This window comes from Pocillopora damicornis, chromosome 14 (genome assembly GCF_964200805.1).
Source record: "Pocillopora damicornis chromosome 14, jaPocDami1.2, whole genome shotgun sequence".
NCBI classification, from domain to species: Eukaryota; Metazoa; Cnidaria; class Anthozoa; order Scleractinia; family Pocilloporidae; genus Pocillopora; species Pocillopora damicornis.
The window spans coordinates 12,864,586-12,891,509 of record NC_142683.1 but is presented as its reverse complement, the minus strand read 5'-3'; the positions used below and the strand labels follow the sequence as shown (position 1 = coordinate 12,891,509).

Sequence of the window (26,924 nt, the reverse complement as noted above, 5' to 3'; positions counted from 1 at the left end):
CGGCTGGAATAGAGTGCGTACATGAAAGGGAAGTGCATCAGATAAGTCTCGAGGATTAGTACATTCAGTTCTTTTTTGCTATCGAAATATTTTGGAGGTAGGAGACCTCTATTCTTGAGAGTGATCCGTGTAAACTGATTCTTCTCTTTTGATTTACTTCAATGGCTAGTTTGAATAATCAATCAGTTTTCTCTCATGTCTTTAACTTATTGATTATTGAGTCTGCTTTTTGTTCAAATTTGTTTGTATTCGCGAGAATTTCGTCTTCGATAACAGAAATTCAATGCGAAACAATAATAAAAAAATGTATTTATTTAGTTGACTTAGTATAAATGTGCTCATGTTTGTATTCCAATTTTATCCTGTCATTTTTGTTTTCAATTATTTTTAAATTCGTTATATTTTTTTCAGATTTTATCTTCATTTATACCTCCACATTTACGCTATTCTTGTCTTCATACGAGTTTTTGCTTTGTTTGAACAAATATACTCTCTACTCGACGTGAATTCGCAATTCATTATCGGGCAGGAAATTGAACACAATAAGGCTGTTAATTTCTACCTCATTGTTTTGCAAGATTTTAATGATTAATGTTCGTGTCGAAGCAATACGGATTCAACACGATGTTTGCACTTTTATTAATCGAATTTACATAACGCGCGCATGCAAACCGTCAAAGGTCTTAACAGCATGTTTAACGCATTGGCCAATAGCAGGTGGCCGAGGCCCTTCACTGGTTAACATCTAATTGTCTCGGGGGAAACCAGTTTTTCCTTTATACATGAATAATGAATGGTTGGGGTTGTTTTTAGGCATCGGTAACGTACTGAAACAAAGTTAATTTCGAAGCTTTCACTTCACTTTCACTCAATCATCTTGGAGTATCGTCGTTTTTCCTTCTCCCAGCTTTCATGGTTGCTCTGGTAGTATGGAGGAATGAGTGATTCCACCTAATTTTTGCTAGTTGAAGACTATATAAGTGAAGCCTAGGTGAAGATTTTTGACCCGAGAGGAACACATCATGCCTTTGATAATCTCCAAATTGGTCACTTTGGTAAGTAGAGACGGATGCTACCTTTTTTCTTTATTACTAACAATTACAACCCAAATGTATAACTAATGAACATATCTTTTGCTACAAGAACATTCTTTCATATTTTCCTTATCAACTTAGGTGTTGTTTTATACCTTCTCGAAGATCTCCGCGACTGGAGGATCATTATGCTCAGGTATTGTTTTGTTTAGACTAAGACAGAATTTATCCTTACAGTATCAATACAATATCAACCAGATGAGTGACGAGAATAAAGAAAAATATCAGTTTGGGGATAATTAGTTGATCCAACACTAAATTTTCTGAACTAACATTATAAGATTTGTATGGTTGAGAGTAAGGAGAATTACAAATTTCATCTGTGAGTTAAAGGGTAAACATTAAAGTTTTTTATCGCTGAGGAAATATCAAATGTTCCTTCTATGAAATACAACTCGAAAATCTCATTTTTCAGATGAAAAAAAATCCAAATTTTTTTTTTTAAAAAATTGATAACAAAGTTCAATTTTGAGGTACACTTTAAATAACCATCTTTCGAGAAAAATTCATGATCCATTATCATTGTGAGCATATCTTTTCATGTCTATCAAAACATCTGGTACTCGGCATGATAAAAGCGATCGTGAAAAGAAAAAAGAACAGATTATTCAACAAAGAACCTTCCTAAGTTTATTATTAGCTTTTCAAACATGTTTGGTTTCTCCCTGTGCTTCTATGATTCAATAAAGGACATTGAGTCAAATATCACCTAAACTGAAAGTCTATTCTTCAAATAGTACTGTGCAAAAATGTTGGATGGTATCTTACTTATGGTATTAATATAGGCTGTATTTTGAGGGATGTTAGGTGGATCATTGACAAAATTGAATTTTTAGCCTAAAAAATGAAAATCCACGCACCATAATGGAAAACAGATAATTGCTTCCAGCCCAAACAAAACTGAGCTCTCCCTGTCAGCAATTGCCTACTGGAGTTTTTCGTTCTCGTTTATCATTCTTGACTAATTAAAAGATCCCAGGCGACGAGACTTAGACGCCTTTGTTCGTAACTGCATCGCCCTGATGCAGATAAAATAATGCCATATTTCCACACTTAGTAATACTTATCGCGTTAGGGGCCCCGATCTTTTTCAAGGAAGCTTAGAATTACAATTTTTCCAAAGGCACAAGTCTTAATTATCGCTAACATGGAGGCAAATTTCTCATTTGTCATTGATTATCAATTACTGGTCTTTTCTTTCAAACGTGACATCTACCCTAATTCTATGTAGAATGCTTAGAGCAGAATCTTCTTCCACCAAGAATTCTGTAAAATTCCAGAAATTAACTTCAACCATTACTCCATGGTTTTGGACCTGAAAAACTGACTTTTCGTCTTCGCGTAATACAACATTCTCATTAATTTTGCAGTCATCTTTAGTGAAATAATCTCTTGATATGGATTTCTTTTGGGGAAAAAAAAACATTTTCCAGAGTGATAATCGAACAAATTTTTCCTTACGCGTCAATTTAAGAACAGCATGACCTCTTGTATTTGCAATATCGTTAGTTCTGAAGTTGGTTTCACCGTGGAATATCAGTTTTTATTTCATTTTCTCGTATGTTTAGGGTCTCACCCATTTTACCAACTCAAAAGAGTCTTTGGTGCTATAGAGGGTTAAGGATTACCTCATACAATGGCATGATTTTAATTAGATATGAAGATTGCGGGAAGTTCAGAGAGCACAGAAGTGGCGTTTGAGTTGCCCGAGGTGCAGCCGAGATTCGCTTTCCAACAGAACTTCGGACTGTCAGGCGTGACATACACTGCAATCCGGGTCATCGTTATTTCCAAACGCTTGTATTTGATATCCGCTTCATCTTTTACAAAAATATTCGCGTACGAGCGTTTACCCTAGTGACTCAAGCTTCCACTGATAATGTCGAAAGCAAATGCAGCTTTTCCGAATTCCTCCAAGATCCTAATGAACACTGAATTCAAAATTGCCTGTTTTTTTAGATCATGACTTCAGTCTAGAATTTCCAAGCCGTCAGAAGTCTAAATCAGCGTATTCTACTGTCAAGATAAATGGAGACAAAGACATCGATGCTCTCACGATTTGCTTGTGGTTGAAACCGTCCTTGGGCTCGGATCTTGGACTTCTACGCTATTTTGATGAAGCGGGGTCCGATGTATATTTTGCATTGAGGCTAGGTTCTGTTGGACAGATATGGCTTTCGATCCACGGTGAAGATAGGTAATAAACAGAAATGTTTTTGCCACCTATACCTTGTCACATCACTTTTTTTAATTTTTTTTTTAATCCCTCTGCTCTCCGATTTAGTCTGTATTTACATTGGCTAATACTCCTGTGTAAGTGCATTAGCCCTGGGCTATTATTGTAAATTCCCTTGGACTTCTTTTCAATTTCCGTGGCAATAGTCATTGTCGGGCTCTATATCTCTATCTTTTTTTATCATTTATTTCTTGGGGGAATGTTTGGTCTCCGTCTTTAAAAACAAATCAGCTCGTCGTGGTTTGGACAAAGGTACTCTAGCCAAAACGAACTTGTTTGTGTTGATGTCGCTTGCGGACTCGATATGATGGCAGAATTGTCAGTAGCTTGTATGAATTTTTAATACATATATAGTATTATTGTAGAAAAAGAGTTTTCAAGAGTCAAAAGTTTATGAGAGGACCCAATCCATAAGCTGTTTTACCAACGCACTAATAATCTATTTTATAATAAAATGCTATAGCAGAAATGCTTCCTGCAAACCCACTACAATTATTTCTCACAGCAAAATACAGAAATTAACGCAATAAAAAATGGTTTGCCCTGAGGGTGAAATAAAAAATGATGACAAGGGTATACAGATGTCTCACAAAAAAGCATCCCTTACCAATTAATGTATTTTTAAATATCTCAGTCATATCTAGTTAGGTATAGCAAAGGTCGTAGTTTGAAACTCTCTAACCTTTTTTTTTCTTATGTCTTGTGTTCATAACGTGAAGCAAAGGAAAATTGACAATAGGCTGGTTTAGAAAATTTTGAATTAAGGACTCATTTACTTTTCTGAGATGATTTTTTTCCGCTCAATAGAGAACTAGATATCATGCCTCAAATCCAGAACGGCGAATGGCATGGACTATGTGTCACATGGAACAAAGATGATGGCCATTTTCTGATTTACTACGATGGTCGGTTAATTAGAAGTGAAAGTGATTTCAAATCCGGAAAATCATTTTCCTCGAAGAATACCTTTACTTTGGGAATCGGAGCGGAGGAAAAGTTTAACTACACCGGTATGTTAGGGCATGTAAATATATGGCCACGCATTTTGGAGCACCCTCTCCTTTCAGTTCTTTCTTCCAAGTGTGAGGTAGAACGCGGAGGACTTGTTTCTTGGCCTCAGTTCCAGAAGGATCTTCGTGGTGTTAATTTGGGAGAATCCTGTTCTTCTAATGGTAAGGGCAAACACAGTTAATAGCTCCTGCTTAAGGAGCACTTGATTTAACGTAAGGGTAGAGAGCTGGTGACTTGCATTATTTCTACCGACTTCTCTTGCGTACTGATGTCCTCTTCCTAGGCCGCGAAAATGCCAATGTATCTGTAACAGATCTCGACAGAAATATAAACAATATACTTCACTAACCCAAAACACTTTCACGATAGCTGTTTGATCTCCAGGAAAATAATTCAGTTTATAAAAAGATGTTAGTAGATTTTTTACTAGCGCAGGCCAAATTAAAAAGAAAAAGTATGGATCCTTACGAGAATCGGTCCCATTCTTTCCGATTCCGTGCTTTGTGTTTATTAAAATTTGTTAGCTTGTCAATAAAAGATTTAACAGCTCGTTTGCTCTAATTTAGAAGTTCGTATAACGCATGAAGTGAAGCACTGGAAGCTTAATGGAGAGGATCAAGATCTGAAGTAGGTTTTCTGATATATGCGAGCTTGACGTTATCCTATCGACGTTGTAGTCGTAGCTATTGACACCGCAACAATCTTTATCATTATAATAATAGTCGCCATCATTGTCCTCATAATTTTCATTATCACCATGATCATCATCATTATCAAATCATCTTTGCCATCATCTTTAAATTCGATGTCATCGTTCTCTCTATTTTCCTCTTCTTCCAGATCCTCTTTCGCTTTTGAATGCCTGTTTTCCTCCTTCCTCCTTACTCTATCTAACTTAGCTCGACTTCCCCGTTGTCGCTCCGTAAAAGCTGCTAAAATACCTCGTCATTTATAAATCCTCCTCTTTATCGTCGTTTCCTTTCGTATCCTTCCCTTTGCTATCAGTGGTTATTTAGTTTGGTTAATTTTTTTTCAATTTGCCATCTCATAAAACTCAATGTTGGAGGGGACATCTACCATCACCAAACTGGCACTTCGGTGTTAATGCAGAATGAATATTTCTCGTATTTTTAATCTCCATTTTTCTTATTTGCCAAGGAAGTTTACATCCTAAACAATGTTTCTCTATAGCCCGCAGTATAGCACTGTATTCTTGGAAGGTCGCCTTAATGGTCACAAAGCTGTTTATCTTGATCAAACAATGGCCTACATTGAAGCCCCACCTGTTTCTTTTGGCATGGCATTCACCATGACATCCTGGGTAAAACTTCTTTATTCCGCCCCGATCTACAGACCAATTCTCAGCGTCGAAACAAACAGCACAGATAAATTTTCCATCGGTTTTAATGCTGATAATCAGCTGCTGCTCGACAACTGGTCCCAGGGAGTTTACAACATCACAAAAAGCTATGCCTTACTTCCGGCGAACGAGTGGATCCACGTGACTGTAACCTGCAACCAAGATAGGGTGTTGTCGTTTTTTGTCAACGGAATGAAGGATATATCTGTAGCTGACGTATGGCAGGGTCCAAGAAGCGGCGCGTTCGAAATAGGCAGATACAAAAATATTAGTGAAGACAAGCATCGGTATTTTCATGGTTTTCTCAGTGATCTCTTTGTTTTTTCGAGAGCTTTGAAAGCAGATGAAATCGGACGATTGATGGGTAAGTGAGACCTGTTTGAATGTTGTTGAGAAAAATACCTCCAGGGCAAACGAACGGCACTCTACAATCCGACTACAATAAGTAGAGTACAAATAACGCGCGAATCGGATACAAATATCACACAATACTTGGACAGTTGGCTATTTCGCACTTTAAAAGAAATCTGTTTAACCGGTCGGCTGAGAGCGCTGTGTTTCTCTATCTGCTTCGGTTTTCCTGTCTTATAGTAAGTTCATATTATCGTTGTTTGTATTTTAACTCTGACTACCTAGCTACAGATTAACATGGCGCGATACTACACATAAAACCGTTTATCGATATATCTATGCACGAGCGACTTAGAAAAGCATAAAAATTTTGATTCTTTCGTACTCTTATCAAGGCTTTTCGAATCCTTGTACTTTCTCGAAGTGGAGCTCTGATGCTTTGACACCGCAACAAACACCAGTAGAGAAATATCGTTACAAATATTGCCCAGGCATTGGGGAATGTAAAGAAGTGCGAAAGTGGAAACCAGGTTTGTAAGAATAGAAACTATTCTTTTTTCATTTTTATATTGACCCATGCCTTGGATAATTTAGTAGAAAACTAAGGGTGCCTGAATGTGCTAGAAATAATTTCGAGCATTTTTAGCTGTTGTTTTATTTACGCGTCACAAATTAAGGCGAATACTCTGATTTATTTTTCGCAATAGTGTCACCGACTGGCCGACTGGCGGATCTGACAAACTGTCCGCCATACTGACAAGCTGACTGACTAATAGACAGATTGACTATCTGACTGACCGACTAACTTTCTAAATGAATGAACTGATCGATCCATTGATTATTTACCTGTAAATATACGTCGGTCAGAGGGTAGATCAGGGCGCATTTATTACGCTTGATTTCTCTTTCTTTATTGTTATTTTATACACAGCTGACTGTCGAGAAGTGCTGTTGTCGGGAAATAAGACCAGTGCTAAGTACGCGATAAGCCCCTTAAACAACCACGAAGAATTCGAAGTTTTCTGTGACCAGGAAACGCAAGGTGGTGGCTGGACAGTCGTTCAACAAAGAATTAATGGGTCACTGGGCTTCGATAGAACATGGGATGAATACAAAGCTGGTTTTGGAACGGTAGGCGGCCAATCAGAAATGTGGCTGGGTAATAATAGAATTCATAGCTTAACGACCCAGAAAACTGAGCTTTTGATCGAATTGAAAGCGTTCGATGGAACTGAAGGATTTGCCTACTACGGCCATTTTCACGTGGCTGGTGAGGATCTTTCGTATAAGCTATCTGTTGGCGGTTTTTCAGGGAACATTCCTGATAAACTAGGATTGCATAACACTTTTAACTTTTCGGTGACTGAATGCGGAGATGGAACTTCATCTTCGGGTTGGTGGTTCACTCCTTCTTGTGGCGAGGCTCTGTTAAACTCTGAGTATGGACATGAAACTGGTTCTATGATCTGGAGTGATTTTCCGTATACTGACGCGCATAAAGGCAAAATAAAGAAGACCACAATGAAAATAAGAAGGAAAGAAGGTAAAGTGTTATTTGAAGTTAGAATTCGTGATATACTTGTTACACTTAACTGTTTCTGTTATGAAATGAACACTTTAGCCTCTTTTGGCTAAAATGTTAAATTCCTGGTCGATGTTCGATGTAACCCCCGCCCTCACTCTACTAACTATTTCATTTTTTTAACAAATCCTTAGGGTATCCTGTTTTTATCACAAACTGGACAACATCAGCAATGCGTTCTCGCCAACTTATGCAATGATTAGCCTGTTTTAATTCATTTCATGAGGTGTTCAGCCGAAGGTACATGCATTTACCGAGAAGTCTATTATTTCTTTCCAGATCATTTTGGAGACTACACTCTGAAGTTCTCAGAGAGGAGAGAAACCTTAAGCATCGTCACCTTTCCAATCATCTTGACAGAGTTCCAGGCCTTTACCTCATGTCTCTGGTTAAAAGTGCGACCTCCAACAGTTCCTAGACCAATGAATCTGCTACGATATGCAGAACAGGACGGAAACTTCAGTATGGACTTAAGACCCGATGGCAAGGAATATAAGATCATTTTATCGATTTGGCCAAGGTAAGGAAAAAATTAATCAGAAGTACTAACATAATCCAGTAAAACTTGAGATGAGGAGCATGTTCATTCATCTCCTAGACATAAACAGTTCAAATTATTTGGGATTCGGGTGTCAGTGTAATGGGATGCAACTATAGCCAACATGAGATTGATTCATGTTACGTGCTTTCCCCCATCCCGGATTGTAAATGGATAATAGCACACTGTCGCGGTAACACGTGAAAAGAATTTGAAGGAAAAAAGAAAAAGGGGGGGGGGGGGAGGGGGCTGGAGAATAAATTGTTTATCGATATCACAACGTATTCGTGATCGAAACTTGGTCGTTAAAGTTGACGATAAATTAAAATTAGGGGTTAGCGAAAACGTCGCGCCGAATACAAAAAGGATGATACTTGGCTGCACGGAATTCGAGGCTCACGAGTAAGCAAAGCTACTGCAGGAAGTGTTTACCCATGGAACTGGAAGTTTCCTATAACTCAGAAGTAGAGCGTCCGAACTACTAATCGAAGGCCATAGGTTCGACTCCTATTGGGAACACTCGAAGTTCTTTTTCTCGGAGTATCAGGCCTGTGTCATTCATTTAATATTGAACATCATTCTCTTCTTAAGATTTCTTTACCAAAAATGTATTTTTATCCGAGAAAGTTGAATTCAACCTGAGAAGTGTTCTTAGATTGAAACCCTTAAGGAATTGTTAAACCGCTATGTATGTGTAAAAAGGTCCTTATGTTGTTAAACCTGGTAAATACGAAAACGTTCATGTCTGGGCATGTCAGGATAGAAATATTAAATTTATTGTGTGCGTTGAAGAAATCCTGTTTTCGAAACAGGAGAGATTGTGTTATTTCGTCAATATCGTCATATTAAATCTCGATATTTGCAGCACCCAAAGGTTTAATAAACAAGTCAAATATCCTTCTCTGGATGGAGGCTGGCATCATGTTTGCACATCCTGGACTTGCGTAGATGGACGAGGTGCAATTTACATAGACGGTTCTCAAACATCCTTCATTGACATTGGTAACGGGACGAAGTTCCCTGGTGGTGGGACAGTTTTCATTGGAAGTATAAATGTACTGGACCCGCCTCAGCTAGAAGGGGAGATCACATACATGAATTTATGGGATAAAGTACTGTCGAATGCTAGGATCGAATATCTCGCGCTCTCTTGCAGCGCTGAAGCTGGGAACGTTTTACAATGGAGTCTTTTCGCAGCCATGTCGGTGGGAAATATACAGGTCGTTCCCTTTTCTGCGTGCAGAGAAAAAGGTATTGTTCTAAAGTGCATTATCGTAGTCTTTTTATGTAACACTTATAAATACGCGCCACTGACGAAGCAAATAATTAGACGTCGAATATTCGTTCTTCTATAAATCAGAAAACAATCTGCTTCGTTTTACTCTCTGTAGCTTCAAAGCATTTGTACTAAGGAACAGAACCACACAGACGCCTATCCATAGTAAGCTCGTTTTTTCAATGCATCTCACCCCTGCGGAGTGTACTTTTCATTGTGCCTTTTTCTCAAAATCACAGTGAAAGCATCTGACTCCAGAGTCACTTGACACTGAGAATGGCTTTCATTCAGATTATAGGATTTCTGTTCAGGACTACCCTTACCACTAGGGCCGACAGTCTTAATGATATATTTCTCTTTTTTTCTTTCTTCCTTTCTTCATTTTTTTGCTGGCTGTTTTGTTTTTTGTTTCGTTTGAGGCTTTCTTCTACTAGTGAATTCGTGGATATCTTGACAAAAAACTAAAGAATGTCATCTGGTATTTCTAGTTGAAATTATTTCTTCCGCCATCATCCTTGTTTCTGTCTGTTCTAGAGATGTATTATTGGAACTTTAACCAATTAAGTTCCTTGCAAAGCTTCGACGAGAACAAAAATCACCGCGCCGAGTTAACTGGAGCCCAGATATCAGCTGACAAAAAATATTTTGTGATCGAAGATCAAGGAAAGTTTCAGGCGGAAAATTTGAGCTCAGAACTCAGTGGTGAAAATGGATTTACGGTTTCATTCTCAGCCAGGCAGACAGGTGGGTTAGATGGGTGCCATTTCATGCCATGTCAAGTTGGACATCATATGCATCCTGGAAAGAACTTCCAAATTCTTTAAAAAATGTAAATGCTTGTAATCACTCATAATTCCTTTTAATCCCAATGAAATTGATCGAGGATACCTCTTATCGCCATTTGGCAACTAGTGAATGATAATAATGGACAAAAAAGGGCAAAAAATGTTTACAATAGAAATAAGAGACATAAAACAGACAACCATGTTCTTTTATTAGGGAGTAAGAAACTGTGTTGCTGCGTCAGTGAGAGGTGAAACAAGATAATTATTTTATTGACCGGGCCAGCGTTAGCCCTTCGTCATAAAGCCAAGCTGAATTGATATTGATTTCCATCAATTTTTGTAGCACATATTGGTGACACATGTTTTTAGACTTATAGCAATGCCAAGTAAGGAAAAACGTAAGTGAAACAAACCTTATCTTAAATTGCTTAGGACACAATGTTGAACTACATCAAACCTCCCCTTCAAACTTTGTATTTCTACCTTTCTCCAAGAAGTCAATCCCAGTTATCGGAGACATTTCTGCGACCTAAGGATATCTACTAACGCTAGCTTGGGCAAAACTCGAACCTTTTTTTTTTCTTTCTGGAATTTATTTATATGGTTGGTAGGGAACTTCCTTTCAAATCTGTGTTTTCTCTCTAATCTCTTTCAGCTTTAGCCTCAAACATACTTAAGGATGACTTCAAATCTCTTGAGGTGCTCCGCAAAGCATTTCCTGATTTCCTTCGTGACCATGCAACGTGGAAACGTTGTTACTACGCTAACCAGTCATCCTGGAGCACTAAAGAATTTCACACCGTGTGCGATTATAGGGGACCAACATTAACTATCATACGTGTCCGAGAATATGTTTTTGGAGGCTTTGTTGACCAGAGTTGGGGAGGTAGGCATTCTTTAATAATATAAAAATCTTTTTGAGGGTCAGAACTACGTAAGTTGTTCAAAAACTCATGTTTAGCTGAAAGCCCAGAGGCGCTGTCGTAGCGCGTGTCGTTAATGCAAACGAGGTCGTTTGTGCCGTGTTTTACAAAGCAGTAAAGAGGCGCACGCTGCCATATCTGAAGAGCGAAATCATCTAAAAGACTAAAACTATTCTCTTGCACGGATAAACAAATGAATATAAACTTAATCAAACAAGAGCGTGCATGCACCCTTTAACAAGCATCTTCCATAGGAATCAAGTACTCTGGAAATAGTTTCATGATTTTTAAACGATTTATTGCCTACAGATTCTAAAGAATGTGTTTGTATAATATTTATGATGGTAAATTAATGATGAATATGTAAAAAACATGACTAACCAATGTAGCAAAAAGGGACCAGATAAAAACGCTCATGCTTTATCAAATTGTATTTTCGTCTTGTTCTTAGGAAAACCAGCAGACATTGGACGTCAGATAGAAGGATTCCTGTTCAGCCTGTCAAACCCGTTTAACCTGGCCCCTCGAGTCCTATCAATCAAGCATGACAAAGCATCCGGAAGAACAGATCCACTGCTTGGTCCAAGTTTTGGAGAAAGGGAACTTGAGCTCTTTGAAGACAAAAATGGCCGAATCATGGGATACAGCAGTTTGGGTGCTTCTTTTGATCTGAGGAATGTTTCATTGCCTTCTCATGAAACTCGTTATTACTTAGCGGGCTCTCAGCATTTTTATCCAAACCAAGTGGAAGTTTTTTATTACCATGGTGAGTTAGTGCTGAAAAGGTATCAAAAGATTAGTTTTGTCGTTGAGTAAACTCGAGGAACACTCTGAGACCTCATAGGAAAAAAGTTCCGATAAAATTAATCGATTTAAACCTTTCAATTTGATGGCTTTTGTCTAATAGCCATTAAAGATGGATAAAACAAAATATAAATGAGCTCGACTTTCTTTTTGGATAGTCAATAATCAGGTAAAAACTCAAGGGATTTTATGCGAGTTAGGGTGACTTGAGGCTTAAGATAAGTCGCGGCAATATCGAGCTTTCCGCTTTATTTAGTTCTATCTAAACAATTCGTTCATAAAATCAAATGATACTCGAAAACTATAGCTGAGTGGTTCGTCACATGCGCTATACAACTGTTGCTTTCGAAGGTAAATATTTCGTAAGGCGACTCGAGAAAAGCTTGACCGAAACATGAAGCGACTCATGGAGATTTTAAGCGACTTGAGATAAGCTAATGCATTGTGTGTCTCTCTCCCTTTAGTTCCTTCTACGCCATTAGGTCTAGAAAATCAAATATTACCCGACAAGTACCTGAGTAGCTCATCACAACTCAATAACAGCACTGGTCCTTATCTTGCTCGCTTAAACGAGCAACGCGACTCGAAGGCGTGGTGTTCAACCGGCCCTAATGAATGGTTGGAAGTGTTCTTGGGAAAACAATACACCCTGACGCACGTGGCTCTGCAATCGATTGGTGGAGGCGTGGACGTATCGGAATTGAAAGTTCAGTATGAAAAGACTAAGGATGGAATCAATTGGACAAAGTATAGCAAGGAGATTGACGGAAAAGAAATTTCTAAGGTTTGCTTGTTGCTTTTGTTGCAGGGGTTAAAAATCTTTTACTGCCGCCTATAAGGCCTCCTATTATTTGTCACGGAGCCACAGGACAACCGCGGTCTACCGCTGGCCATAAAACCTCCAACTGCCGTCTATTGAGCCTGCACGCAGGCTCTCGTGTTTCGGTTTCGCCTGAAAAGCTCTTTTTTAGCCCCAGCTGCCTGTGCTTTTCAATTTTTTGCTGTTTTTTTCCACTTTTTTGTTTTTCGTTCTTTCTTTTATTTGAAGGTAAATACATAGGGAGCTTTGAAATTGTTACAGGATTGATTTAGTTTTGCTTTAGCGTTCTGTGATCTTTCAGGAAACTCAAACCAGCCTCTCAACCAATCAGAGTCAAATCTAAAACCGACAGAGTCACTCACATTTTCTAGCGCCTCGGACAGTTCATTTGTATCTATTTCGACTTTTCTTGGTTTGTTCTCATTTTTCTTTTGTTTTGATTGGTTGTTCTTACGTTCTTCTAATATCACCAAAGGTGATACTGGAATAACGCAAAATAAATTATGGAGGCCGGTTATTTACACGAGGTCCAACCAAAGCCATGGCTTTACGCAATCAGTGGGCCCTAATCTTTCTCCAAAAGAGGTTTAATTTAATTAAATAAATGTCCTTCCGTCGTTAGCTTTCGGCATTTTGAGCACTGATCACAAAAAGAAATGTTTAGACAAAAAGATTCAACTTAACTGAATATCGTTTACGACAGGGTTTTGTTGAATAACGGCTAAACTTTGTTTAGATAATTAGACCATAATGTCTGAAAACATTTTGAAAGTTTAATTTATTACTTTTATAACTGTATCACCCATGTAATTTATTTTAAAGGTACTGTATTGCGCAAAATTCTAATTTCTTATGACGTAACAGATATAATTGTTAAGATTTTCTATCGCTAGACAGTGTTATGGACACCTAGAACCAATGGGTAAATATTTATCTTGATTTCTTTTGATATTATCGATATGAACTGAAACTAATTTGTTAACGCATTACTTTACAGATTTCGAATCTTCGATCCATATCCATGAATTTTGTCATAACATTCATCCGTTATTTATTGTAATAAAATATCGAGGTTTGGAACCTTTGGTATATTAAGAGAGTGTCTCTGTAAGAGCGGTCCGGTCGATTTTGCTTGAGACACTGATTTCGCTCGTTTCTTGTATGTTGTAAGACATTCATGTACCTATACTAAAACAACAATCAGTTTGATCGGATCTCTTTACTTTTCGGAGTTTTACGGAAATTAAATTTCACTCGAGAAAAGGCTTGTCGTGACACTTTTCAAGACTTTAATTTCATACAACTTTGGAGAACAATTTACAAAAAACTACGGAACTCAGAAAAAAACAAATACCACAGCCATATATATTAACTTTATCTTATCTATCGAGGCGACTTTCGTAAACATCACGTATCAATCAAGGAAACAGGAAGACTAGAATGACACCTTATCGGTTCGCCCAAATCACACACGCCAAAGCCGATCAAATTCAAGGTAAATTTTTGAAAAAGTGAGGCGTTCTTAACTGATCCAACTAACATAGCTAGGAAATAGTTGTCGTAGAAAAGGTAACTACGGAAAAAAACTTTGCGGCCCGACCTTTACGAGAACTTTATAACTCCGTGAACTTACCTAATTTTCGGTAATTTCCAAGTTTGGCCGCCATTTTGAGGGACTTGTCAACATGAAGCGTAACCGATATAAATCAAGCAGGTAGATCTAAAACCGTCAGAAATACATACGAAAGCAACTCAAATGAACTTTACTTTCAATTCAAGATTTGAAATTGTTCGTTAAACTTACCATCCCCATGCGACCATTTCTTCCAACAATTCAAACACTACGACCAGTGTTCGAATTCCCCTTGTCGATTCCACCGTAAGAAATAACCTGTGCCACCCAAGCTTCGACTCGAATGTGAAGTACGAATCAAATAACACAACTGCTTCATGTTCGCGGCAATATCACGCTGATATTTTGATTTTCCGATCGACAAGCACGGTGGTCAGGAATCGATCGGTGTGTTTACCTCATAAACGTGATCGCTGACCAGCCGCTGAGTGAAAACAGTAAAGCGCGGGGTGGGGTGGGTGGCGGGCTTATCGCCATAAGATATTCGAATACATGCTTAAAAAGCTTTAGGACTATCAGTCTAAACAATAAAGGCATGCTTCGTGGTACAGACAACTTTTATTTTATTTTCATAACTTTCTCCTTTAAATTAGAGCTGGTATTAAATAATAGAGTTAACAATATATTTTTAACCGGGGTACCCATGTAACCTTTTTGCCTGTCATCAGTGGTATAAAATAAAATGTCTTTTCCACCAGAACCTTTTATTTATGCCCCATTGCACGGAATGAACACTATACTTAGAATGTTTGTATTAAGTAATTTTTGCTGTTCCCACGAATGTATGCAAAATAATAGAGATTTGATTCATTCCACTGACACGTTCCTTTAAGTTATAGCGCGTGCAGGTTTTTCCTATCAAAAGTCGCGCGTGCAACACACCGGAATTGAAAATTCGTCGTAAAATCGCACGAACCTTAGAATGAGTGTAGGCAACTTTGACCTCTGGCGAGATGAAGTGGATGGTTCAAAGGACCCCCTGAGATTTTTTTCAGGACTAGAACTGAGATTTGTTTATAACTATGATAATCGTCATCAATAGCGGACGATGCTTTTCACCCATTGTTGTAATCATTATCGTTATCACGCCGGAAGAAGTATAAAGCCGGCATGTCGCCTTACCTAACTACACAGAAAATTGTTCTCTCTTTTGCTCCCCTTGGATCCTGGAAACTGTTACTATTAAGACGATCAACAAGAAAGCCTTAATAATTATTGAAACTTTTGATTAACAGAATGTAAGAAAAAATCGGTGGGGAGAGTTATTCGCCTATCTTATAACCTGAACGATAGTTTTCAATAAAACAAATACCCCTTAATTCAATTACCTTAGTTGTCTCGTGTTTAAAAGTGGCGTTTCTGGGGACCGAAGATTCTTCTCTGATTCTTCTTGTCTCAGCCAAGACTCACTATCATGAATGTCCTGAGACATATGCAAGGTAATTACATCTCTGCCTTGGATACGCTTCCTGACACCATCATGATCAGGATACTGACATGTTACCTTTGCACTTCTCCAAAACTTCCCCAAAGTGTGGCGATACCTATGGCAAATCCACTTTTTTTTTGTTTATCCTCCTGAGCGAGGTGAAATAGGCCAATCCTTGCCAAGATTAGTTCATTTTCACTTAAGACCTCTTTAGACAGGTGGCAGCTTATCAAATGATGTTTTACTTCGTCATTGCATTCAGACAGTCGTACCAAACCACTTAAGCCACGCGATCAACCAAAGTTTTTTCCATCTTTGCTATTCAAAAAGCAGTCCTGAGACATAATGAACGTCTCGCTAACGAACTACTTCTTCCTGTACTTGTAATTGTTTCCAACGCGATACAAGTTCGGGATCTAAAGGAACTCACTATAACTTTGTATACTCGATACGATTTCAATTTCCGCGTCAAAGGAGAAGCCTACTGTGGTCAGTGGCTACGCTCGTGAGGTAAAGAATGGGTTTGTGACCTTCTCACTCAATTGAAAGACTCGCGTCACTCTTATGAAATGGTTGAACGGAATACAGACTTCGAGCAGTCTCTTATTTTTCTTAAAGATAGTGAGGTCACGCGTATCCTGTGAGCATGGAGAAGCCGCTCCACGCGAGAGTCGTGTCTCGCGTCTCTGCCGCTCCACGCTCTCAGAGTTGGGCGAAGAAACGACACGTTATTTCTGGTGCGATACAAGAGGTTCAATTGTTATCTCGATTATTTAAACACATTTATTTACGTGGTAAAGATTTGTTTGTAAATCTATGAATTGATGCCAGTCCTATTTGGAACGAAATGTATTTGAAAGAAATCAAAGTGCTCTGTGAGCAAACTCGTGAATTGACACATGATTTTTTAGATTATGTTTAATGTTATCTGGTTTAGGGAATTTTGTGGTTGATTGTCATATTTAGAGTACGAGCAGTAGTTCAGTGTTCGCTAATGTAGCAAAGAAACAAAGTAACGTTGGGATAAGAAGGCATTACTATTGAAATGATCATGCTATTACATTTGACAAGGTGGATGATGTCATGTGTTTTAAACGTCTATCATTTTTGTTTCTGGTTCAAAAGAAAAGGTTGGAAGTAAATGTGGGAAAAAAGCGAAATTTACTGTCTTTCGTTGTAAATATTAGAAAATCAAGGCAATACTGTCTTAATGAAAACATTAACGATTCCCTCTTTATCAAATGAGACAAACGGGAACGAGTTTTGAGTGATATAACTAAGCCAAGCCTGCCACCGCCATTTTGGATCTCCGCCTGGGTAGATTTAAGTCACGTGCTAGGCAACGTATAATCAATAACAAGATAGAATTTCATTTCAGGCCTATTTCTCAATTTTGTGGTGTGTAACTTTCGCATTTTAGTACGTTGTATGTATGTTCAAATTGTCTTGAAACTTAAAAGAAAATTGTTCTTTAAAAATTCACTGAAAATCGGTAGCTAAAATTGTTTGTTTAGGTGTTATTTGATTTTCGTGTTGACTTGTTATTTCGTCAGTCGCCGGCATCTTTTGTTGCTTCACACAGGAAAAACACACGCGACCAAACGTAATGATCAATTTTGTCCTCAATCTCACGCCATAACAGAAAAAGCTTTTGAACATCTGTAAACTCCGAGTGCTTCGCAGTAAGTGATATTTTCAATGAATCTTCGGATTGTTTTCAAGTTCAAGGATTGTAAATTACAATTTTATGAAAAAACGAAGGTTGTTCTGTTATTTCAGTGTGAATCCTTGCTTGCCTGCCAGTCGCTGGCGCCGCTTGTTGAAACTAAAACGAAAAAAAAAAACTCTTTTAAGATTATCATTGGCTTCTTTTTCACCTCACCACTATTCTTAGCAACAAAGGTCGCCATTTCGTATGTTTATTGCTCGCCAAAAACTATCAAATGCACTCAAAAGCCTAAAATCTAAAAAAAGTTTACAGGTATCGACCAATCGAGCGAGCGAATGCCATTCCCCACATCGTATCTATAACTCGCTCTTGCGCATGCGCGCAATTCACGAGTTAAAAAGGAATACTAAGTAAAACAAAAGTTGTTTGCAACACGAAGCATGCCTTCACATTAAGACTGACAGTCCTAATGTTTATCATGATACTTTAATGCATATGTTCGAATGTTCCCAAAAATCTTCTGATAATCTGCCCGCACCCACTCCTCACCCCGCCCTCACCACTGAACCGTATTGTTTTCATTCAGCGGCTGGTCAGCGATCACGTTTATGAAGTAAATATGGCGATCGCTACCTGATCACCGTTCTTGTCGATCCGAATGTCAAAATACCATCGTGATATTGCCGCGAAGATGAAGCAGTTATGCTATTTGATTTGTACTTCACATTCGAGTCGAAGCTTGGGTGGCACAGATTATTTTTTACGGTGGAATCGACGAGGGGAGTTCGAACACTAGTTGTAGTGTTTGAATTGTTGGAAGAAATGGTCGCATGGGGATGGTAAGTTTAACGAACGATTTCAAATTTTTCCGCTTGAATTGAAAGTAAAGTTCATTTGAACTGCTTTCGTATGTATTTTTGACGATTTTAGATCTACCTGCTTGATTTATATAGGTTACGCTTCATGTTGACAAGTCCCTCAAAATGGCGGCCAAACTTGGAAATTACCGAAAATTAGGTAAGTTCACGGAGTTATAAAGTTCTCGTAAAGGTCGGGCCGCAAAGTTTTTTTCCGTAGTTACCTTTTCTATGGCATCTTTTTCCTAGCTATGTTAGTTGGATCAGTTAAGAACGCCTCACTTTTTCAAAAATTTGCCTTAAATCTGATCGGTTTTGGCGTGTGTGATTTTTGCGAACCGATAAGGTGTCATTCAAGTCTTCTTGTTTCCTTGATTGAAACGTGATGTTTAGGAAAGTCGCCTCGATAGATAAGATAAAGTTAATATACATGGCTGGGGTATTTGTTTTTTTCTGAGTTCCGTAGTTTTTTGTAAATTGTTCTCCAAAGTTGTATGAAATTAAAGTCTTGAAAAGTGTCACGATAAGCTTTTTCTCGAGTGAAATTTAATTTCCGTAAAACTCTGAAAAAATAAAGAGATCCGATCAAACTGATTGTTGTTTTAGTATAGGTACATGAATGTCTTACAACACACAAGAAACGAGCAAAATCCGTGTCTCAAGCAAAATTGACCGGACCGCTCTTACAGAGACACTCTCTTAATGTCCTAACACACCGTCACATTCGAAATCCATTGAGACGTGAACACGAAGATAATGGATCCAGAAAAAGCGAAAACAGACCGGAAGAATGCCAGAACAATCTTCACAAGGAAAAGGAATGAGCTGCTGAGATCTGTCCGCGACAGAAGAATAGCAGATGTGATTGAAGACGATTATGCTGAGCTCGTCAAAGCATGGAAGGAATTAGAAGGTAAACACAACGCCTATATAGAGCTCCTGAAGGATGACGAGATGAACACAGCAGAAAATTGGCTCGAAGAGCTACAAAACCTCTACACGGACGCGAGAAATTTAAAATTTGAATACATAGAAAATGAAACAAGAGCGCGCGCAGAAAAAGAACGCGACGAATCCGCAAGCAAAGAAAAGGAATGCATTCTCAACAAAAGGAACACTGCGCGCGCAGTCTTTGATGCCTTATATGGTAATGCTTCCCATACGATGGAAAACGAAAAGGTTACAACGACGCACATGAAAAGCTTGCAAAGTCAGCTTGAAGAGGCTTTTGTCGACTGTCAACAAAAACACGAAAAGTTAATCGAGCTCATTGATAAAGACTCCGCAGAACGAGACTTGCGGTGGATTTTTGACGTTCAACAACGCTACAGTGAAATTTCAGAGTTAATGGAAACCCGCGTCGATGAAAATGAAAGCAAAACCTTCATCAAATCCAATGACGGAGCAACCCTTAAGCTTACCACTGATGCCATGAAACCTAACAATATTCACCTAGAGAAGATCAAAATGCCGAGATTTGATGGCGAGTTAAGAGATTACCCCCAATTCAAACGAGACTTCGAGAAACAAGTTATGCCCAATTTGAATATTAATACCGCACCTTATACGCTAAGATCCTGCTTAGGAATGGAACCCCTTGCTCATGTAAAAAGCGTAGACGACGACATCCAAGCAATGTGGGAGCGACTAGACTCCAAATACGGCGATCCTGCAAAAGTCGCTGATGCCATCATCAATTCCATTCAGAATGTTAAATGTATTAAGGAAGGTGAGCACAAAAAGTTCATTCAATTCGTCAATGTCATTGAAGAAGGCTATCGCGATCTATGCAACCTAAAATTGGAGAAAGAGATAACTACAACTAGCTCGATCAGCATCATTGAGAAACGATTACCCCCTGACGTAATGAAAGAATGGGCGAGATTAGTCAGCAACGACACGAGCACCATTGATAAAACTGATAAGTTTCCAAGTCTATTGAGATTTCTCCTGAACCTGAAGAGAGCTCTTGAATACCAGAACGCAGAGTTACGCCTGAGCAGTGAAAAAATTAAGGGTTCCGTGAATCATACTGACAAGAAAGATGACAATCCAGTTGAACAACAACGAAATACCAAACAAAACAGGCAATGCCTAATTCACGAAAATGGTAACCACTGGACAAACGAGTGCCGAGTATACCTCTCCAAACCGATTGAGGAAAAGGAGAAGATTGTCAAGGAGAAGAGTGCTTGCTGGTCGTGTTTGAGACGTGGACATCGCTCGCAACAATGTCGAAGCAAACGAATCTGCAATGTCAATAATTGCAAAAGAACACATCACAGTACACTGCATCAAGAGAAGAAAGAAGAGCCCTCGCCCAAACAAGAAGAAACGCCACCTTCAGTTTCTGGCACGACAAGTGTATGCGACAGCACTGACGTTGACACCTGTTTACTTCAGATACAGAAAATACGAGGTCCAAAAGGTTGGGTTAATGTCTTGTGGGATAATGGAGCATCCCTTTCCTTTATTACAAATGCAAAAGCAGAGGCAGAGAAACTGAGAGGAACCAAAGTTCAGCTATCTCTGGTTAAGGTTGGAGGAGAGAATGAAGCCCTGATTTCATACAAGTACAAACTTCCTCTATTTGACCTACAAGGCAATCGGATTTACTTTGACGTGTACGGGATAGACAAAATCACTTCAGACATCCAGAACGTTAAGATAGACGGGATTGCAAAACACTTCAATAACATACCAAAAGAGGATCTTGTTCGACCCACTGGTACCGTCGATGTTTTAATAGGCTATGAATACGCCAACTATCATCCTCAGAAGGAGAAGAACGTCGACCACCTCCTACTCCTAAAGAACCGTTTCGGTAGATGCCTTGGCGGGACACATTCTTCAATCAAGAATATGAATGAAGAGCAACCTCTTAGAAACATCAGAGCTCATCATGTACGAGCAGTAAGAATCGAAGATTTCTACAACATCGAGAATCTCGGGATCAATTGCAATCCGCGCTGTGGAGGCTGCAAATGTGGCAAATGTTCAGTCTGAAGTAAAAACTACAGCATCAAAGAGGAGAAGGAATTAGCACTAATCGACAAGAATTTGAAATACGACGAAGAAAATAAGGTATGGATTGCTGGGTATCCATGGATCAGAGACCCTTATGAACTTCCTGACAACAAGCGCGTAGCATTCAGCATGCTCATGTCAACTGAAAGACGACTCATGAAAAATAAAGCTCACGCTGACGTCTATCAAAAGCAAATAGAAGATATGATTGCTAGAGGTGTGGCAAGAAAACTCTCCCAGGATGAGTTACAAAGCTATAAAGGACCAATCCACTACATTTCTCACCACGAAGTCCTGAAACCTGACTCAAAATCGACCCCCGTGAGAATCGTCTTCAACAGTAGTGCGAATTATATGGGACACGTCCTAATTGAGTATTGGGCCAAGGGTCCAGACTTACTGAACGAATTACTAGGAATCCTGATACGATTCAGAGAAAATGAAATCGCCATCATCGGAGACGTAAAGAAGATGTATCATACTGTCAGAACTCAGGAAATTCATCACCATACTCATCGCTTCCTATGGCGTGACTTCAATACAAGTCAACATCCCAATACATACATCATACAAAGGGTTTCCTTTGGAGATCGCCCCTTTGGGACCATGGCGACGCTGGCATTACGCAAGACAGCAGAGCGACTCAAACAGCAATACCCTGAGGCAGCAAACGTAATAATCAATAACACCTACATGGATGACCTTATCGAAAGTGTTCCTACGCTGAAAGACGCCAAAAAACTTGCCTCAGACATGGAGAAAGTTCTGATCACAGGAGGATTTCAGATTAAAGAGTGGATGTATTCCTATAACGCAAGCCATGTTCAATCAATCCTACCAGTTACACCCAACACAGCGACGGAAAAGGTCCTTGGTGTCGAATGGAATACTAACCAGGATGAACTTTGCTTCAAGGTCAAGCTAAATTTACAAGGCAAAATGAAAAAGAAGAATCCCAAGCCCATCGCTTGTGACGCTTTGACAAAAAGGAAGATCCTGTCACAAGTGAACAGCATATACGATCCACTCGGACTAGCAGGACCAGTTACTGTCAAAGCTAAGATCCTCATGAGACAACTATGGATAAGTGACCTCACCCTCGACTGGGATGATCCTATACCATCAGATCACACGAAAGACTGGATGATTTTCTTCGATGATCTGCCAGGAATGAATGAAGTGAAAATAAGAAGATGCATGAAAGCTCCTAATACCGTAGGAAATCCTATCCTCATCATTTTCTCTGACGGGTCGACAAACGCGTATGGCGCATGCGCATATGCTAGATGGAAACTGACAACAGGAGAATTTGATAGTCATCTCATCATATCTAAAAACCGCTTAACACCTGTAAAGAAAATATCCATCGATCGTATCGAACTTTGCGGAGCTGTACTAAGCAGCAGATTGAAAACAACTGTAACATCCCACTGTAGATACAAGTTTGAAAGAATCATCTATATTGTAGACTCGCAGATTGTCTATGCCATGATCCAGAAGGAGAACTATGGTTACAACACATTCGCAGCCGTTCGGGTGGGAGAAATCCAAGAAAACACAGATCCCGAAAACTGGTATTGGACAGAGAGCAAAAATAACATCGCCGACTGGCTGACCCGCGGAAAGAAGTCAAATGAAATTGGCATGTTCACTTTGTGGCAAAAAGGACCGGATTTCCTGAAGCTACCTGAATCTGCATGGCCAATCACACGTACTTATACACAACGGCATGCAAACGTAATCACTCATACCAAACCAGATGAAGCTGTAAACGATTCACTCGCAAAACGAATAATCATTGATAGGTTCTCAACCTACAATAAGCTTATCCATACAATCGCTCGAATTCTAGCAATGTATAATAAGACACACAAGATGACATTTAAAAATGCCTCAAGACCGCTCACACCAGATGATATCTCGAAGGCAGAAACATTTTGGATTCATGAAGCTCAAAAATCAATGCAACGTGACATAGATAAAGGGAAATACAAACGACTTTTTCCAAGGAGGCGCGATGATGGCATATACGTCGTAGGTGGCCGCGGTGAGAGATGGATCGAGATGAGTGATAACAAAACCGAGGTAATACTTCTGCCATATCAACATCGCCTCTCACGCCTTTATGCTGAGCATATTCACAGAAGAGGCCATCTCGGATTCCTCGCGACGGCCAGCAAGGTGAGATCAAGATTTTGGATCACGAAGTTGTTGAAACTAACCAAATTCATCAAATACAACTGCATTATCTGTAGAAAGCTTGAAAGAAAACCAGAAGAACAAATTATGGGAAAACTCCCAATAGAGAGGCTAAAACCCGCACCCCCGTGGAATTCCACTGCGATTGATTATTTCGGACCCTTCAAGATTAAAGACGAAGTCAAGAAAAGAACATTTGGAAAGGGATATGGAGTACTGTTCAACTGCATGGGAACCAGAGCTGTCCATATCGACATAGCTCCTGATTACAGTACTGACAAATTCCTAATGGTACTAAGAAGATTTGTATCGATCAGAGGATACCCTTCCAAATTGTATTCTGACAATGGCAGCCAATTAGTAGCAGCAAGAGCGGAGCTAAAGAAAGTCATCAACGACTTAGATAAGAAACCGCTATTAGAGTTCGGAGTAATGGAAGGATTTGAATGGAAGTTCTCATCAGCAGATGCCCCCTGGCAAAACGGTGTATCGGAAGCACTTATTAAATCCGTGAAAAAAGCAATCACATTAGCTATTGGTGAAAGCGTTCTAACCTTCTCCGAGTTACAAACCATTTGTTACGAAGCGGCAAATCTTGTAAATGAACGGCCAATCGGTAGACATCCTACATCAACAGATGATACCTATCTTTGTCCCAATGACCTCCTCCTTGGTAGAGCAACATCAAGAGTACCAAGTGGACCTTTCAAAGAGCCGTCCGACATCAAACAGCGCTTTGAACTTGTACAACAACTAACTGACTCATTTTGGCGGAAATGGACTCGAGACTACTTTCCAAGCTTATTAGTCCAACAAAAATGGCACACGGCCCAGAGAAACCTTGAAATTGATGACATTGTTCTTATCCAAGATTCTGACGCGAAAAGAGGACAATGGAAACTTGGGAAAATATCAAAAGTTTACAAAGGGGAAGACGGAAAGGTCAGACGAGCCCTCGTCGAATAAAAAAATCCCAAGCCTGGCGAAAAAGTGACCGAATACAAAGGGAAAGGCTTTACAACTATCGAACGACCAGTTAACAAGCTGATAACTATCCTACCTGCATCAGAACACAAATGAACTATCTCAAAACATTTTGGCAATAATAACTCTGAACTATTATGTGTAATTCTGAAATGATTTTTACCGAAAACTTTAAACAGTCTGTAATTGCCGGCGGGGAGTGTATTGCGCAAAATTCTAATTTCTTTGCGCATTATAATTTGATGACGTAACAGATATAATTGTTAAGATTTTCTATCGCTAGACAGTGTTATGGACACCTAGAACCAATGGGTAAATATTTATCTTGATTTCTTTTGATATTATCGATATGAACTGAAACTAATTTGTTAACGCATTACTTTACAGATTTCGAATCTTCGATCCATATCCATGATTTTGGCATAACATTCATCCGTTATTTATTGTAATAAAATATCGAGGTTTGGAACCTTTGGTATATTAATGTCCTAACACACCGTCACAGGTACTTCGCTTCAATTTTCCATCAGCTGGGTTTTTGATGAAGGAAGCGTTCATTCCATCTTTCCAAGCCGTCAAGGTTCGATTCTATCTTACTGAAACGAGAATACAGTGCATAAAAATGGAAGTTTATTCCTACGATGCAGGTTTGTGTATGAGATTAAAAAATGGAAAAAAAAGCTCTTAAGCCATTTAATTTTCCATAAATATGCACACTTTTATTCAATTTTCATGTTATCAATGATATTAAATTGGCCAGTAATTTTAAAAAGCCTGAGATAACTACCTAAGCTATCTGAGCTAGCTGTCTGAATTTAAATTTGCAATTTCACTATTAATGAATAGGTCACAAATTCCTCTCTTTAAAGTTGCTTTCAATCAGCTTAAGAGTACAGGTCAATTCTTCGTGTCTCGCTTTCTCTTTAAGGTTGCTCTCAGCCTCAGGGAGTTGAAAATCGGACGGTAGTTCCAGATGAACAACTAACAGCATCCTCAACCGAAGTTTCTGATAAATACAAACAAGATTACTTTTGGCCAAACAAAGGTCGGCTAAACCACGATGAGGAAGGGGCAAGTTCCTGGGGACCTTACAAGCATCCAGTCCATTTGTTCGAGGGAATCTGGTTTCAGGTAATCATCGTTGATAAGTGTTCCTGAACAAGTGCAGGCCAAATTATCAAGTTGGTTTTTGCGATCTTTGTTAATCTTTAGTCAGTCTCGGGTTGGTCTGTTGTGAAAGGAGGTAAGGAAAGGGAAGTAGGGGTTAGGGTGCTGGGGAGGAAGTTTTATTTCTTGAGATAAAACTGAGAACAATTTTACTCCCTCTTTCTTTTTCACTTCTCGCTGATTAAGAAGGTAATATAAAATTCCTTTGTTACCCTGAATACTTCGATTGGAAGTTTAAGGGTGCTGTGGCCTTGTCAGGATTTCATGCATTCGAGCTGATTGTGATACGTTTTATTTCTAAGGTCGATTTAAAGGAAGAAACAGAAGTAACATGTATTGCAACCCAAGGAAGGCCAACACACATCCAGTGGCCAACGAAATATCAAATTGCGTACAGTTATGAAGGAAATGACTGGAAGTATTTTGAATATAACAATGGAGTAAAGGTAGCATTACCCCTTTTCACATCTTTATTTCCATCCGTTTCCCCGAACAAGGAATGCGGGACGGAAGGGTCATGTGCTAGGAAACTTTGCTTCTCGTCCCCTATCTCCCGTCCCTGTTAGCTTTTTTTAAATGATTCTTGAATCTTTTGGGAAATTGAGTTTATTTTTGAGTGGCTAAGATCTGAAACCGCAAAAAGGTTTATTCCTAAATAACTCTTAGCGCGACATTTTCTACCTTAGGAATATGATGCAAATTCAGATCAACACATGGCAGGTACAAACTGGTTGGTTCCATCCATATATGGGAGATTTTTTCGAGTATATATCACTCAGTGCAATAAGGACTGCAGATTGCGAATGGAATTGTATGGTAGAAGAGATTCGAGCAATAGTAAGTCATCCAATACAATTTTCAAGCTTTCTGTACATTCTTTACCAAATATAGCGCTAAACAAAGAAACAAGAAAAGGACATTTTTGATAATTTTCACTAATCAAGGTAGCCTTTTTGCTTTCGACTTGGCCTCTGTCGTGACGACTTATACTGGCGTGGGTTTTTTTTTTTCTTAATGCAGATTGTGTTAAACTTTTCCAGCACTGGTGCTTTCCATATATGTTTGCGATTCAGATGAATGACGGTTATGCCATAACGAATTGCATCAAAAACCTTAGAATAATCTCAACTTTATCACTTACACCACGAATTCTTAAGCAAATAGCTGACACAAGTCATG

The 26,924-nt window shown here is 39.0% G+C and overlaps 2 protein-coding genes across 2 annotated transcripts in view; both read left to right on the top strand.

The window, feature by feature from the left end:
• The first annotated feature begins 964 nt into the window (after nucleotides 1-964).
• Nucleotides 965-26,924, top strand: part of LOC113664428 (uncharacterized) — a 49,417-nt gene continuing 23,457 nt past the window's right edge. The window contains exons 1-18 of the mRNA XM_089194882.1: nucleotides 965-1,055; nucleotides 1,176-1,230; nucleotides 3,054-3,291; nucleotides 4,138-4,502; nucleotides 4,908-4,968; nucleotides 5,533-6,065; nucleotides 6,448-6,582; nucleotides 6,984-7,595; nucleotides 7,914-8,154; nucleotides 9,038-9,423; nucleotides 9,983-10,192; nucleotides 10,889-11,119; nucleotides 11,608-11,922; nucleotides 12,425-12,744; nucleotides 25,084-25,225; nucleotides 25,507-25,709; nucleotides 26,048-26,191; nucleotides 26,432-26,582. Coding sequence (XP_089051008.1) covers nucleotides 1,023-1,055; nucleotides 1,176-1,230; nucleotides 3,054-3,291; nucleotides 4,138-4,502; nucleotides 4,908-4,968; nucleotides 5,533-6,065; nucleotides 6,448-6,582; nucleotides 6,984-7,595; nucleotides 7,914-8,154; nucleotides 9,038-9,423; nucleotides 9,983-10,192; nucleotides 10,889-11,119; nucleotides 11,608-11,922; nucleotides 12,425-12,744; nucleotides 25,084-25,225; nucleotides 25,507-25,709; nucleotides 26,048-26,191; nucleotides 26,432-26,582 — 4,375 coding nt within the window. The 5' untranslated portion in view covers nucleotides 965-1,022. The remainder of the gene's footprint in view (nucleotides 1,056-1,175; nucleotides 1,231-3,053; nucleotides 3,292-4,137; nucleotides 4,503-4,907; nucleotides 4,969-5,532; nucleotides 6,066-6,447; nucleotides 6,583-6,983; nucleotides 7,596-7,913; nucleotides 8,155-9,037; nucleotides 9,424-9,982; nucleotides 10,193-10,888; nucleotides 11,120-11,607; nucleotides 11,923-12,424; nucleotides 12,745-25,083; nucleotides 25,226-25,506; nucleotides 25,710-26,047; nucleotides 26,192-26,431; nucleotides 26,583-26,924) is intronic.
• LOC149034523 (uncharacterized) lies at nucleotides 21,525-25,084 on the top strand. The gene has a single exon (XM_089193787.1). The coding sequence runs from the start codon at nucleotides 21,525-21,527 to the stop codon at nucleotides 24,558-24,560; it is 3,036 nt and encodes a 1,011-aa protein (XP_089049913.1). The 3' UTR covers nucleotides 24,561-25,084.

Coding starts and splice junctions, on each gene's coding strand:
- LOC149034523 (XM_089193787.1), top strand. CDS start 21,525: ATGCTCATGTCAACTGAAAGACGACTCATGAAAAATAAAGCTCACGCT.